The 15,324-nt window shown below is 34.5% G+C and overlaps 1 protein-coding gene across 1 annotated transcript; it reads right to left on the bottom strand.

Annotated features, from left to right (window-relative positions):
* Window positions 1-1,616: 1,616 nt before the first annotated feature.
* On the bottom strand, window positions 1,617-9,409 carry LOC142357106 (uncharacterized; the record flags this gene model as incomplete). Its single annotated transcript, XM_075408804.1, has 4 exons — window positions 8,878-9,409; window positions 8,338-8,511; window positions 2,309-2,522; window positions 1,617-1,846 (listed from the first exon to the last, which is right to left on the bottom strand). Coding segments are annotated over exons 1-4 (931 nt in total), but the record flags the coding sequence as incomplete, so codon positions are not given.
* Window positions 9,410-15,324: the final 5,915 nt, after the last annotated feature.

Here is a 15,324-nt window from a genome sequence, read left to right as displayed (position 1 = left end):
AGCAAATCGTTCCAGAAAATTTGACAATATCAAAAAATTTGTTGATAAGAAATAATTGATAATGCAGGGTTGTTAAAAAAAGTTGCATACTTTTCTTTCGCTTGCTTATATTATGTTTTGACGTTTGAGGAATTTAGCAACAGTGTTGTCAAACTCCACATATTGAAATACAAAAATAGTTTCAGATTTCATTACATCAATAACGACAGAGAATAATTTCAAAAATAAACTGAAAAAGGTGGATTTCTGGAAATGCATTGTTATTTTTTTTTCTGTTTTCTAGTTTTTCTATAAACTCTGGTGGCAACAACTATTGGTTGAAAAAAAAAACATTTGTTATCCTCCCTTTCAAAAATATTCGAAGAAAATAAGTACATGAAACCAGTTCAAGTTTTGAACGTGATTAGTCTTACTTTTTGAGATTTTGTGAGAAAAAAATGAATACATTGAACTGGGAATCATTTTTTGATTTTTGGAACAGAAACATAGCCATCAGATTGACGTCACATAGCCAATAGAGAGAAGGGAGAGAAATTAAAATGTTTTTTCCATTGGATTTTTCAAAGTGCAAAAAGTGATGACACAAGTTACTTGTTCACTTATGACGTAAGCAAAATTATTTTAGTTACCTTGCGTGGTGACATGGATTTCAAAAAAGCGCAGCATGATATGACAATACAAATATACAATTGAAGACTTCATAAAGTTAAGATGGATGAGGTCCTAATCAGATTTCCAGGCCGTAGGACTCTGGATGGGGTCCGTAAAATCGTGTCCGGACAAAACAGTCCCAGACAAAACAGTCCCAGACAAAACAGTCCCAAATTGCAAAATATTCCCAGACAAAACCGTCCCAGACAAAATAGTCCCAAGAAACCAGACAAAACAGTCCCAGACAAAATAGTCCCAAATAAAATGTACCTAATGCCATTATACCCAATGTACTTTGAAATGTTCGTTCAATAATCCGACAACAAATTAGCAGTCGCTATTACCCGTATGTTTTAACATACTTAATGGCCATGGCCATGCCTCAGCGGCCCGTGGGACTTGATATGAAACTATCACAACCAAACATGGGATTAAATTATCCGCTTGTTAAATCATACGTGTGAGAGCTATAATAATGGCCTTGGGACTATTTTGTCTGGGACTGTTTTGTCTGGTTTCTTGGGACTATTTTGTCTGGGACTGTTTTGTCTGGGAATATTTTGCTATTTGGGACTGTTTTGTCCGGGACTGTTTTGTCTGGGACTGTTTTGTCTGTTCACCCCGTAAAATAGACGGTAAATAGATCAAGGAGCTCAGACTCACTCTGTGGAGTAGTCCCGGTCCCCCCCCCCCCCCCCCACCAACGGTGCTCGACCCAAGTCGGTATGATTAGGACTGGCTTCGGTCGCGCACTTAATCCTGGTTTAATTTCAGTTGGGTGTTTATTTCCGTAGTTTTTATCAGGTTTTTTTTAAAAAAACAGTCTGGCAGAATTCTGACAACGAGAAACAATTGCATTCTAGTCTCATTTTGTGAGTCTTAGTGTCACAACACATCATAAAAACTGTCGTTTGAACATTTTTTCTGGGCGTTGGCCATGTATTTTGGAAGATGACATTGACTACCTGTGTTAATTGGGGTGGTAATATCCGCAGTCCCTTCAGTAGTAGTAGTGGGCTCAGGGGAAGAGGAAACGGGGTAGCTATTAGGGCCGAGGGAAGATGAGGAAGCCACACTTCCAACCGCAACTGCACCCCCACTCACAACAGAGGCAGTTGCTTGCACTGGCTCACCACCACTGTCAGTCAGGGGATCCGGACCCAACAGTCCGGGTATGTGTACTGTTATAGACTCCCTTTCATTGATTAGGAGCAGATCATTTCATTTTCTCGGGCGTTTTGATTAGGGTCAAAGTTTTACCCAAATTCCCATATTGAGCTGAAATTCTAAAAGGAAATAACGGGAACCCCCCCCCCACCTGCAACCCTAATTTATAATCTAAATCTTACGCTTATGGTTATCATGCATGATCTTGCAAGGATCTTGCAAGATTATACAAAATCACACCAGAGTCTTTCTAGCTTATTGCCAGAACCTTGAATAATAATTATCAATTTTGCGCAACTCTTGCAGGATGACCATCTATACTATTCATTGCAGTCAGTCAAATATGAAGCCATATGCAAATCATATCATCGCAGGATCATCTAATCTTTCCATAAACTTTTGGTTCACAAAGGCCAATATCGTAAAAACATTTTCCCTCATTTTATTGAAAAAAATGACGCGTTCATTCATGAGATGTCTGACGTCTCACCAGAGAAAAAGAAATGACGCTTTCCTCAAATCATCTGGCAGCATCAAAACTTTGGTAAACGTCAGCATCAGAATTGAGGAGAACAAAATCATCACCCTGTGGATCATAATCAAGTCGAAACCCAGAGATTCAAAACTGGCAACAACATCCGGGAAAATATCACAGCAGCGGAACAGAACCATAGCAAATTTTCTGTCTTCTGCAATGCTCAGAGCTGTTTTTGAAACTGTTTCTTGACCCAAGAAAATCAGGTATGCTTTTGAAATATGTCTGGTGCGGACTATAACTATATCCCACCAAATTTTTCTAACATAGGATTTTATTTTTAAAAGTATTTTTCTTCTAAGTATAATTATGCTTCCCAATTTTTATACAAACATTTTCCAATGAGGCCTCAGATGCAAAAAACAACGTACATAAAAAGGTTTTGTTCAAAATACCTAAATTACTAATCTTAAGAAAAAAAGAAAAGTTTCTTATTACGAAGAGAAAGGAAGCTTTATCTACGCTAAAAAGTAAAGCTTTCTAAACGTTTCACAGAAGGCATGTTTTATACAATTGATCAACACGGTGAGTCGTACTTCCTCGACATTTCTTTGAAAGAGAAATCATACAATTATTGGTAAAACAATTTTTTTAAAAACCAAACCAAGTTGTTGAGTTTTGCTACAGAAAGAAAACATACAATTGTTGGTAGCACCCATAATGAAAATATCAAGAGGTGAATCCTTGACCCCATCAAAATTGTAAGTGTAAAAAGGAACGTGCTACCTTATTGAGAGTTATCAAAAGAATCTGAGTTCCCACGGAGTCGCCAAAGGAACATTTTGAGCTCAACGGATTGTTAAAAAAACTTCAAAAACGAGATGAATAGAGTAAAAAAAAGAATGTAAACAGCCTAGACAGGATTTACACGAGCATCATTTCCAAATTCGAAAATCACCTTGCCATTTAAGATTATATGACACAATTACAAGGCTATTGTTACAAAAATTGATAAAAAAAAATCGTGTTAGCTTAAAAAACTTCTGAGAAAATCACGACGTAGTTCAATTACACGCCTCCATTAGCACTCATATCAAGAATCTTCAACCTTTGTGTGCAGATTTTTTGAAACTTTTCCAATTCTACTTTCTACATTTACAACATTTAGCTTTTATCTCTAGATCTTTGTTAATTTCATTTTACTGGCCTCGATTTGGTTGTCACCGTACCGTTTTAATTTATTTTAGTGAGAGTTGGTTCTACGTCTTTCTGTCATCTTTCTATGCCTTGGCTTTACGCTAAAATTTTGTATCGATATTGCATTGAGTTGTACCTAAATGCCAATTGTTCTTTAATTGTGTCTTTTATTGCCTAATATTACTATGTGATCTAATGGTTTCTCAGACAGATTTATCTAAATTGTACTGTAATACCAGAATCTGAAAATAAGTAGACAGTTTCTTAATGGTATCTCGCAAGACCAAAACGTTCCTTTTTGAGCCCATTAAAACTAGCCAAATTACTCAAATTAGCCAGCTGGTCAAATTAGTTTAAACCTTGGCTGCTTTTTCCTCGCTTTTTCTTCAATAATGGCAGCAAAAAAGCATCTTGAGACCACCTTGTTTAAATTTGCCGAACAAACATATAAAATATGCTGTAACAACCTGTGAATCTGCGGATACTCCAAAGAAAACTATTTTCACGCTAGCCTCCTGTGAGTGTACTGAAAAAAAATTTTGGCCCGTGTTCCGAAATTATAAAAGAACCTTTGAGCTTTTCCACTTTTGATTTTTTTGATCACCCATATTGTAGCCTAGTCTAAGCAAAACCCGAGCGCATGTTCTCCATTGAAGAACAGTTTAATTATATTTGCAGTTTCACGTTATTTGTAATGTTTTTTGGCTACGATTTTAAAAAAAAATTATTGGTTTCGGTACATTTGAATTTTTGGAGGCTAATATTTTGTATCTTGTCGCATTATTACATTAATGAGAGGTCACATCATTGGTGTTTAAAGAAATTTCAATTACAAGCAGTTAATAATTTGAGTCAAAAGGTATGGTTTTAACGGATTCGATAAAATTTTCTCTCAAAATTTACTGGAATTCATTAATTGTCGTTCTTTTTGTAGACGTATGATTTTTTCTTTATAATGAATAGTGCTGATGGTTTCCCATGGAAACACAAATGAAACTTATTTTATATCTCAGTTGACAGCTAATGGTTTTTATGCCTCTGAAACAGTTTGTTTTTAAAAAACATAAACGTAATTTATAACTTTGCTTTTCTGTTAATTTTTGCTTCTTTTTTGCCTAGTCTCATCAATTATAGTTCACAGATCAAATTATAGACTATATGCAGCTGCAGCTGATCTTTTTTTCACAGTTTTTATTGGAATAAATTTACGATTTCATCGGCTTCCCTAATGTTTTCTCGCAAAATTTATTCTGCAAAAGTTTTTTTTTCTAATATTTTTGTTCTTTTGTAGTCTTATATACTTCTTTTCACTAACTTTGCAACTTTTGATTTTTGTTTACTTGTTATCCAATCCCATTAATAAAGGGTCGCATATCAGATAATTGTTGTTTAATGGATGCTAAATTGAACGTATCTGATGTTTTAAGTGAATAGATGATTGTTTCTACAACTTCGCCAACGTTTTCTTCCAAAATTCATTTTTATTTTTGATTTTTTTTGTGTATTTGTCGTGCGTTTGTAGACTTATGACGTACTCTGGATAATGACAGTTCTCAACAACATTTTTCTTTTAAAATGGAGATATGCACAAAACTATTCAATGATTTCAGTTGACAGCTCATGTTTTTCAGGACTATGAAAATAATTGTTTTTTAAAAAGACGTGGTTTTTCTAATTTCACATTTTTGTCCCTTCTTGTGCCTTTATTACCTAGTTTTATTATTGACACTTGTAACATCATTTGTGTTGTAGGGAACGTCAATTGATCATTTAAAGAATTTTTTGTGAATAACTTATGATTCTGGGGGCTTCGAGACGACACTGTTTTCTCGAAAAATTTAACCTGATTTTTTTCTTTGTTTGTTGTTCTTTTCGTAGTAAAATAGGCGAATTGAAGCCATCTAATGTTTTAGTGAATAGATTATGGGTTTGATGGTTTGGACATCGTTTTACCGCAACAATAATTTTTTTCGCAACTTGTGGTTGTATTGTATATTGTGGATAATAACGAATCATAATCGCTGCCTATGAACGTATCAATGAACCTATTTATTGTTTTCAGTTGTTATCTAACCGTGTTCAAGACTTTGAAAATATTTGCTTTCACAAAATGCAAGCTTTTTTGAAAATTTCAATGCCGGAGATTATGAAACAAGCTTACATTTTTCCGCAAAAAAACGAACGACGAAATTTATTTGTGTTTCTTCTTACTGCTGTCAGGCTTAACGTAGCGACATTATATCGTTATAAATTTGACGTACATTGAGAACATAAGACAATGTATGCTGCTGTTGTCTTCAAACGCCCCAAAGAAGGCTAAAAGTTTAAAGTGATGTAAAGAATGTATTATTTTGTAGCCAAAATAGGCAGAGGTAAATTCATTTTGAAAGCTTGAGTAGCCAATAAAAGTACTCATTAATTGCTCGGCTACTATTTAGCGAATATCTCTCATACAGAAGTTCTAAAACAAGTTTCGCTATGATTTACACTGCTTAAGAGGAGTTATTATAGCTTGTAAGTACTTTGTTTTTCCGATGACCCATTTTTGTGAGGAGAGGAACTATATACTCAAATGGAATTTTTTATCAGTCAATTTTGGCCGTTCGATATAAGAGAGTGGTTACATTAGAAAGCCCGTTCAGCGTAGAATATGGAATTAAAAAGATTTTTTGAGCATTGTTTTTATGGAGTGTTATCAAGATATTAAATTCCGCGAACATTCGGCTGAATTAGGATGCTTTCGTTCAAATTTTTTGTAATTTTGTCCCAATTTTTGTCAATTTTGCGAAAAATATAAAATTTGTTAATGGATTTGATATTGGTTTTATCTTTAAAAATAGAGGAAGTTTGCCGAATTGTTCAGTCTAGGATTTTTGGCTGGAATTGTGCGAATTTTTTTGAAATTCAGAACTTTTTGTCGGATATGGAACAAAATATGCTTCTTTTGCCCACTTTCTTAAAATATGTTCCAAGTAGACACCTAAAACCTGCAATCATATACTTCGTAAACCCAAAAAGAGAACTAATGGTATTCCTGCTAGCTTTAAGAGACTTCTGGAATTAGAAATCTGCCAGTTTTTGACAAATTTAAACTCGATGTTTTTACAAAAAAGCCTTGTTTCATTTGATATACTGAAAAACTAAACATCGATTAAAAAATTATCTAAATTAAAACCATTTGAACAATTAAGTGTTTACTCAGATGCACAGCAAAATCAGGTTTGACTTTGATCTCACCATGGATTCCTAAAATATAAGTTTTTTTAAGGTTTTATTGGAGCGATGTCTTATCAGAGTTAAGCTCATGATTTTTATGGCTTTGTTCCATTGCTTTTGCAAAATTTTGTTGAATTCTTATGATTGGCTCTCATTTGTTATACTTTTTGTGATCTAATGACTTAGTCTCCCCGATAAAAGATCCAATTGATTTTTTTAAGAGGTACAACTAAAACTAGACAAGGCTTTCCAATGTTATCTAATGTCTCCTATGGTTTTGAATATATTTCTATGAGCTGTAAATTAATCTTTGCAACGGTTTCATATTTAACTAAGGGTTTCATGGCTTTGATGCTCCGAGAAATATATGTTTGAGCATAATTGCACATTTTATAGATACATTTTGTTTACTTTGCAATTTTTCACTTTATTGACAAATCAAACGAAAATAAATGCATCCGTGTTTTTGTTGAAAAGTTATGCCTTCATGGGCTGAGACACGGCTCTTTCGACAATTTGGCGGAGTTTTTTTTTCAATAAATTTGCCTTTGCTTGTGTTCTTTTTTGTCATTTTCGTGAAATATACCTGTTAAGGATTGATCTCAAATGCTTCCCCAAGACGTAATATTGAAAATATTTTTGGGATTTCGGTTTTTAGCTACTTGTTTTAGTGACTTTCAATTGAACTTTTTTTCAACAATTTTTTCAAACGCCTGCTTTTTGCTCTCATTTTTTGTCATCATTTAACTCAACTTCATTAATAGGAAGCCTCGAATAATTTTGCTGATCGAAACATTAGTTTCTCTCTTATTTATATGTTTGACTGATGGACCTTTTAATTTCACAAAAAAAAATTTGTGGATACTGATTTGGATACTGTTCAATTTTTGGGTTTCGTTTTGTTGTCATTTCTACGGAGTGCTTTTACGAGGAAAGCTTTTTGATGTTCAGATGAGATGCAAGTGCTGTGATGATTCCCAGTTCTTGCAGATAACATCTTATAAATATAGTGCCTTGAACACTGTGGTGTACAATTGTTTGTGAAGCTTTCGCTTCTGCCTGTTTTTAATGTTATTTCTTTTGGGATAGTCTTATTAATAAAGGACACTATTATCGTCCTGAGGTGTTGGAATTTAATAAATCTGTATTTAAGGTCTTTGAACTGTTATGACTTTTGAAAAAATGTGTTTTCAAAAACGTATTTGGAATTCTGAGCTTTGCTATTTTTTCAAATCACTCTTCAGTTGATTTCTAGCTAGATCTCTATAAAGAACGTTAACAAACAGTTTCCAGTGAGCTATAATTTAACCCTTATAACGGTTTTAGTTTCAAGCATTTTTTCTCGGCTTTGTTACTACGAGATTTCATAAAATGTTTATGATTTTTATATTTGCACATTCCATAGGATTTTTTAAAACTATAACATTCACAGGTCAAGTTGTGCTGAATAAGGGATTATTACATCTAAACCTTTTAAAGACACTTTTGTTTTTTTACTTCCCGAGACATGGGAGAACATTTATCTGAGCAAAATCTTATTGGATATTACACGATATAAATTCGTTTTGTCAGATCTTGCCGCATGGGAAGATTCAATCCGATTCAGTATTTTTTAGTCTAGAAACAGTTGCCTGTTTTCAATGTATGACGTAACACAAAAGTCCTGGCAAGTTCGCTCTCTTCGTGACAATGAAACATGTCACACTCCAAACACAAATTACTTTTGGCCTCGTCTCGCAGTGAAATTAGCCCAACTAAAGCACCGATTCGTCTAACTACCCACACTTGATGTTGGGGCGTGTTACCTTTAGTTTATCTCATTATAGTTTCAACACCATAAACAACCACGGTTAAATTTTTATCTCGAAATGGAAAGGGGGTTGTTTATCCTTCAATGCCTATGACCCCCCCCCCCCCCCCCCAGCACATTCTATAAAAAACGAATAATTTTTTCAAATCTTTTTCATACTTGTGAAATATTTTACTTGGGAACCAACTGTCGTAGCTGGCGCTTTTACCCATTATTCAAACAAAGGCCACAAAAATTTGTTCAAATAAACTCAGAAAAAAGTAACTCAATTCATCTTTGAATGTGAGAATTAAGACTAAGAAAACTGCTGATAAAAGTCAAATGCTTCCCTCTATGCTTAGAACTATAATGAGAACTATACCTTCTCTCACTCTCTTATCGATAGTTTTCATGGAAGCTTTCATTGAAAATCTGGTCACTATGAACGAGTAAATAACTTCAATCAATAAAAATATAGGCACCACAATTACACATGGAAAAATTGGAGCTATAGACTCGAAGTTCAAACATGCAAATGCTCCGATTGCAAAATACTTGAATGTCAAATACCAGTTGGACAGAATTAGGGATATAGTAAGTCGAGACATAAATTTCTTTTGACGTCTTCGCATTATGGTTTGTATTTCATCAATGTCTTGTAATTCGGCTTCTCGAACAACATATATTAGTTTCATTCCTTCGAGTATAATTCTCACGTATTTCTCTAGCAGTATAGAAACTCACTTAATCACACTTGGTTTTTCTACTAAAAATTTGGTAATATTCGAGTTAAGTATATTTTCTTTGTAAAAGTATGTTTGTTTTGTTTTTTCATGGGTTTGCTGCTCTGCAGTTAAAATGATGTAATGAAATTAGCAGAATCACAAAAGTAGTTTCATCGAGCTATGAGTGAATTCCAGGCATTCAATTAAATTACCAAAAAATAGACAACCACGTATATGTCAAAACACATCTTATTTGCATGGAGTAACTTAGAGCCCTGGTGCGAGAACGCTTACCAACGAAAGCTGGGTGAAAGACTCGATGGTGGCTGGGCTGTTATTTCTGACTTATTTAGAGAACCAAAGGTAAAAAAATAATCAGACGATAAAAGATGAAGGCAGCCCAGCTTTGCTAGTTTACCTTGATTTCTTAATTTAGATCCTTAAAAACACAGGTGAAGCAACATTTGCCATGTAAAAACTGATCAGTTTCTGGCCCTAATTTTGTGAAGTTTTTGTCTCCTAGTTGCGTTAATTAGATTTGCGTTTACTCTTTTTAATTCAGAAGTTGTTGAAAGTAAAGAGACCATTTCAAAACCTGTGCCTCTTATTAGGAATACATAACTATCAAGATCGGGGCTGCAACATTGATTAGAAAACACAGGGCACAAACTTTTTGGTCGCTAAAACTTGGAGGCACGTGCAATTAGCACGTGCAAAAGTGGAATGCTAAGTTGTGCGGCCTTAACTCAGCGGCCCGCTCGCAGTAAGGAAACATAATTTTGGCGGTGAGTTCAAAACCACTAATACTTTTGACATTTCCCATCAAAACCTGAAACGAAAGCACTTGCCTCGGCTTGGAAACGGAAACATTTGGCTTATTCACAACTTTTAAAAAGCTTCTCGAAATACCCCCCCCCCCAACAACCCCCTCTTTCCCAGCAACTTTTTGATTACCTTTGCCAATGTTTGGGAATAAGTTTCCAATAGGGTGTTACAGATAAGGTGGTGTTTGCAAAACTCTACTCTTAATTTCAACTTTAATTAAAGTCTAACCCCCTTTGTACCCTTTGGTTCTCTAAATCAAATTTAGCACAAGAACCTTAGCCCCCCTCGGCCTTGTGCCAAGCACTCGGGCGCAAGTGCCCTCGTGTCAGAGCACTAAGTCCCCCGGGGCGCTAAGATTCATGTGCTAACATATACAAAGACACCACGTGTATAACGCCGGAGGACAACATATAAAGGCATTAAAAGTTACACTTTTCACTGCATTCAGGACTTACACGCAGCACTTGCAAGCGAGCACCCTCTTGTCAAGACACTAAGTACCTCGGGTCGCAAAATATGTATGTGGGAACATAACTTAAAGCGCCCAAGGGATTTAGAGCCCTGACAGGAGGGTGCTTTTGCACCCTAGTGCTGTGTATAAGTCTCTCGGGGGCTAAAATTCGTGGTAACTTATTCAGATATCAAAATAAAGTCTACAAATATATCAAATTATACCCCAGTACTTGACAACGAGAAAGATGTTACCCTCGGGTGCAACCCTGCATGTTTTGAAGTTTTGGGTATCGCCCATTCTGGTCCGCCTGGTGTTTGCGTTATATGATCACTTAGCTGGTTACATGGCAATTTACCCCATTCCTTTTTACCCAATGCCATTATAAACAATGTAATTATACCCAACCTGTCATTTTACCCAATGCCATTCTACTCAATACCAACTTACACAATGCTCTTTGATCTTTTCGTTCAATTATCCGATTACAATTTTGGCAGTCGCTGAGGGGTGGATACAATGGGAGGGAACCAAAACTTTTTGGTCTGTTGGGGCGAAAAATTAGCAAACATTTAATGGATGACTGGTTTTATATATCACTTGTCGCTTCACGTGCGTTTTTTCCAAATAACTTCAAGATTATTTGCCTTCCCTCAACTTTTATCAATTGAATATTTTTTGCCCAAATACTGAGAGAACTATAAATATTATAAATATATTGTAAGAAAAAGCACGTTATAAACTATGCTCATATAAATTTTTCGTCTCTTATTGCTTTTTGAAGACAATTAAAATCTGTACCAACCACAAATTTTTTGAAGAAAAAAATAGATGTTCTTCAAAAACAACGTCTTCGAACGGTAAAGCAAATAAAGTCCTAGCTCTGAAGCAAATTTTAACCAGTACAGCAATTGATCAATTTGAGGCCATTTAATAACTTTCGAGCAACTTTTGTTAGAAACTTAGGCAAGCAAACTAATCACAGGCTAAAACCCGGAGGACGTGTTCCGATCTGCGTACATACAAAATAATGCTTTCAATTGTTGATCTAGCATCAACGTAGTAGCCCTAACTTAGCTAATTTACGTGAGTTGTAATACTCAAATAGATGATTGCACAACTCACTTAAAAAGAACAATAATTAAAATTATAAACATTGCAAGAGAAATAATTGTTTTCTTGTCATCGCGACTTCTCAGTTACCCAAGGATTCCAAAAGTCATCTTGATTTTTCAAGATTCAGTTCATTAATCTGTCCACTTCCTCAATTCAACGCATTTTGGACCACAACAATACTCACTTCAATAAACTAATTATACTTTTTTTTGAAACATGTAAATTACTCAGACTATAAACCTAAGGTTAGACATCTACATGCTCTAAAATGTTAAATAAATTATTCAGCATTGTTATTAATATAGTAAACTTCAAATTGTGGCTGTTCGTTTTTATAGGTAACAATAGGATTTGAAGGCTCCTATTTGTCTATTAACGGGTACCTTCCTGTGTTGATCGAGCAAAAACTCGGTTAAAACATTTTTAAAGCAACTTTTACCGTTGAAAGTTCTTATTGAAGAACTTTTAACAGTAAAACTGTTAACAATAACTTTTAACAATAATTAAAATTATAAACATTGCAAGAGAAATAATTGTTTTATTGTCATCGCGACTTCTCAGTTACCCAAGGATTCCAAAAGTCATCTTGATTTTTCAAGATTCAGTTCATTAATCTCTCCACTTCCTCAATTCAACGCATTTTGGACCACAACAATACTCACTTCAATAAACTAATTATACTTTTTTTGAAACATGTAAATTACTCAGACTATAACCCTAAGGTTAGACATCTACATGCTCTAAAATGTTAAATAAATAATCAGCATTGTTATTAATATAGTAATCTTCAAATTGTGGCTGTTCGTTTTTATAGGTAACAATAGGATTTGAAGGCTCCTATTTGTCTATTAACGGGTACCTTCCTGTGTTGATCGAGCAAAAACTCGGTTAAAACATTTTTAAAGCAACTTTTACTGTTAAAAGTTCTTATTGAAGAACTTTTAACAGTAAAACTTTTAACAATAACTTTTAACAATAATTAAAATTATAAACATTGCAAGAGAAATAATTGTTTTATTGTCATCGCGACTTCTCAGTTACCCAAGGATTCCAAAAGTCATCTTGATTTTTCATGATTCAGTTCATTAATCTGTCCACTTCCTCAATTCAACGCATTTTGGACCACAACAATACTCACTTCAATAAACTAATTATACTTTTTTTTGAAACATGTAAATTACTCAGACTATAAACCTAAGGTTAGACATCTACATGCTCTAAAATGTTAAATAAATTATTCAGCATTGTTATTAATATAGTATGGGAATGTTTGGGAATAAGTTTCCAATAGGGTGTTACAGATAAGGTGGTGTTTGCAAAACTCTACTCTTAATTTCAACTTTAATTAAAGTCTAACCCCCTTTGTACCCTTTGGTTCTCTAAATAAAATTTAGCACAAGAACCTTAGCCCCCCTCGGGCCTTGTGCCAAGCACTCGGGCGCAAGTGCCCTCGTGTCAGAGCACTAAGTCCCCCGGGGCGCTAAGATTCATGTGCTAACATATACAAAGACACCACGTGTATAACGCCGGAGGACAACATATAAAGGCATTAAAAGTTACACTTTTCACTGCATTCAGGACTTACACGCAGCACTTGCAAGCGAGCACCCTCTTGTCAAGACACTAAGTACCTCGGGTCGCAAAATATGTATGTGGGAACATAACTTAAAGCGCCCAAGGGATTTAGAGCCCTGACAGGAGGGTGCTTTTGCACCCTAGTGCTGTGTATAAGTCTCTCGGGGGCTAAAATTCGTGGTAACTTATTCAGATATCAAAATAAAGTCTACAAATATATCAAATTATACCCCAGTACTTGACAACGAGAAAGATGTTACCCTCGGGTGCAACCCTGCATGTTTTGAAGTTTTGGGTATCGCCCATTCTGGTCCGCCTGGTGTTTGCGTTATATGATCACTTAGCTGGTTACATGGCAATTTACCCCATTCCTTTTTACCCAATGCCATTATAAACAATGTAATTATACCCAACCTGTCATTTTACCCAATGCCATTCTACTCAATACCAACTTACACAATGCTCTTTGATCTTTTCGTTCAATTATCCGATTACAATTTTGGCAGTCGCTGAGGGGTGGATACAATGGGAGGGAACCAAAACTTTTTGGTCTGTTGGGGCCAAAAATTAGCAAACATTTAATGGATGACTGGTTTTATATATCACTTGTCGCTTCACGTGCGTTTTTTCCAAATAACTTCAAGATTATTTGCCTTCCCTCAACTTTTATCAATTGAATATTTTTTGCCCAAATACTGAGAGAACTATAAATATTATAAATATATTGTAAGAAAAAGCACGTTATAAACTATGCTCATATAAATTTTTCGTCTCTTATTGCTTTTTGAAGACAATTAAAATCTGTACCAACCACAAATTTTTTGAAGAAAAAAATAGATGTTCTTCAAAAACAACGTCTTCGAACGGTAAAGCAAATAAAGTCCTAGCTCTGAAGCAAATTTTAACCAGTACAGCAATTGATCAATTTGAGGCCATTTAATAACTTTCGAGCAACTTTTGTTAGAAACTTAGGCAAGCAAACTAATCACAGGCTAAAACCCGGAGGACGTGTTCCGATCTGCGTACATACAAAAAATGCTTTCAATTGTTGATCTAGCATTAACGTAGTAGCCCTAACTTAGCTAATTTACGTGAGTTGTAATACTCAAATAGATGATTGCACAACTCACTTAAAAAGAACAACCATTAAAATTATAAACATTGCAAGACAAATAATTGTTTTGTTGTCGTCGCGACTTCTCAGTTACCCAAGGATTCCAAAAGTCATCTTGATTTTTCAAGGTTCAGTTCATTAATCTGTCCACTTCCTCAATTCAACGCATTTTGGACCACAACAAAACTCACTTCAATAAACTAATTATACTTTTTTTTGAAACATGTAAATTACTCAGACTATAAACCTAAGGTTAGACATCTACATGCTCTAAAATGTTAAATAAATTATTCAGCATTTTTATTAATATAGTAATCTTCAAATTGTGGCTGTTCGTTTTTATAGGTAACAATAGGATTTGAAGGCTCCTATTTGTCTATTAACGGTTACCTTCCTGTGTTGATCGAGCAAAAACTCGGTTAAAACATTTTTAAAGTAACTTTTACTGTTAAAAGTTCTTATTGAAGAACTTTTAACAGTAAAACTTTTAACAATAACTTTTAACAATAATTAAAATTATAAACATTGCAAGAGAAATAATTGTTTTATTGTCATCGCGACTTCTCAGTTACCCAAGGATTCCAAAAGTCATCTTGATTTTTCAAGATTCAGTTCATTAATCTGTCCACTTCCTCAATTCAACGCATTTTGGACCACAACAATACTCACTTCAATAAACTAATTATACTTTTTTTTGAAACATGTAAATTACTCAGACTATAAACCTAAGGTTAGACATCTACATGCTCTAAAATGTTAAATAAATTATTCAGCATTGTTATTAATATAGTAATCTTCAAATTGTGGCTGTTCGTTTTTATAGGTAACAATAGGATTTGAAGGCTCCTATTTGTCTATTAACGGGTACCTTCCTGTGTTGATCGAGCAAAAACTCGGTTAAAACATTTTTAAAGCAACTTTTACTGTTAAAAGTACTTATTGAAGAACTTTTAACAGTAAAACTTTAAACAATAACTTTTAACAATAATTAAAATTATAAACATTGCAAGAGAAATAATTGTT

Source organism: Convolutriloba macropyga, unplaced genomic scaffold (assembly GCF_964194025.1).
Source record: "Convolutriloba macropyga unplaced genomic scaffold, txConMacr16.3 SCAFFOLD_2303, whole genome shotgun sequence".
In the NCBI taxonomy this organism is placed as follows: Eukaryota; Metazoa; Xenacoelomorpha; order Acoela; family Convolutidae; genus Convolutriloba; species Convolutriloba macropyga.
Note: the sequence above shows the minus strand (reverse complement) of the source record. Positions and strands in the feature narration are given on the sequence as shown.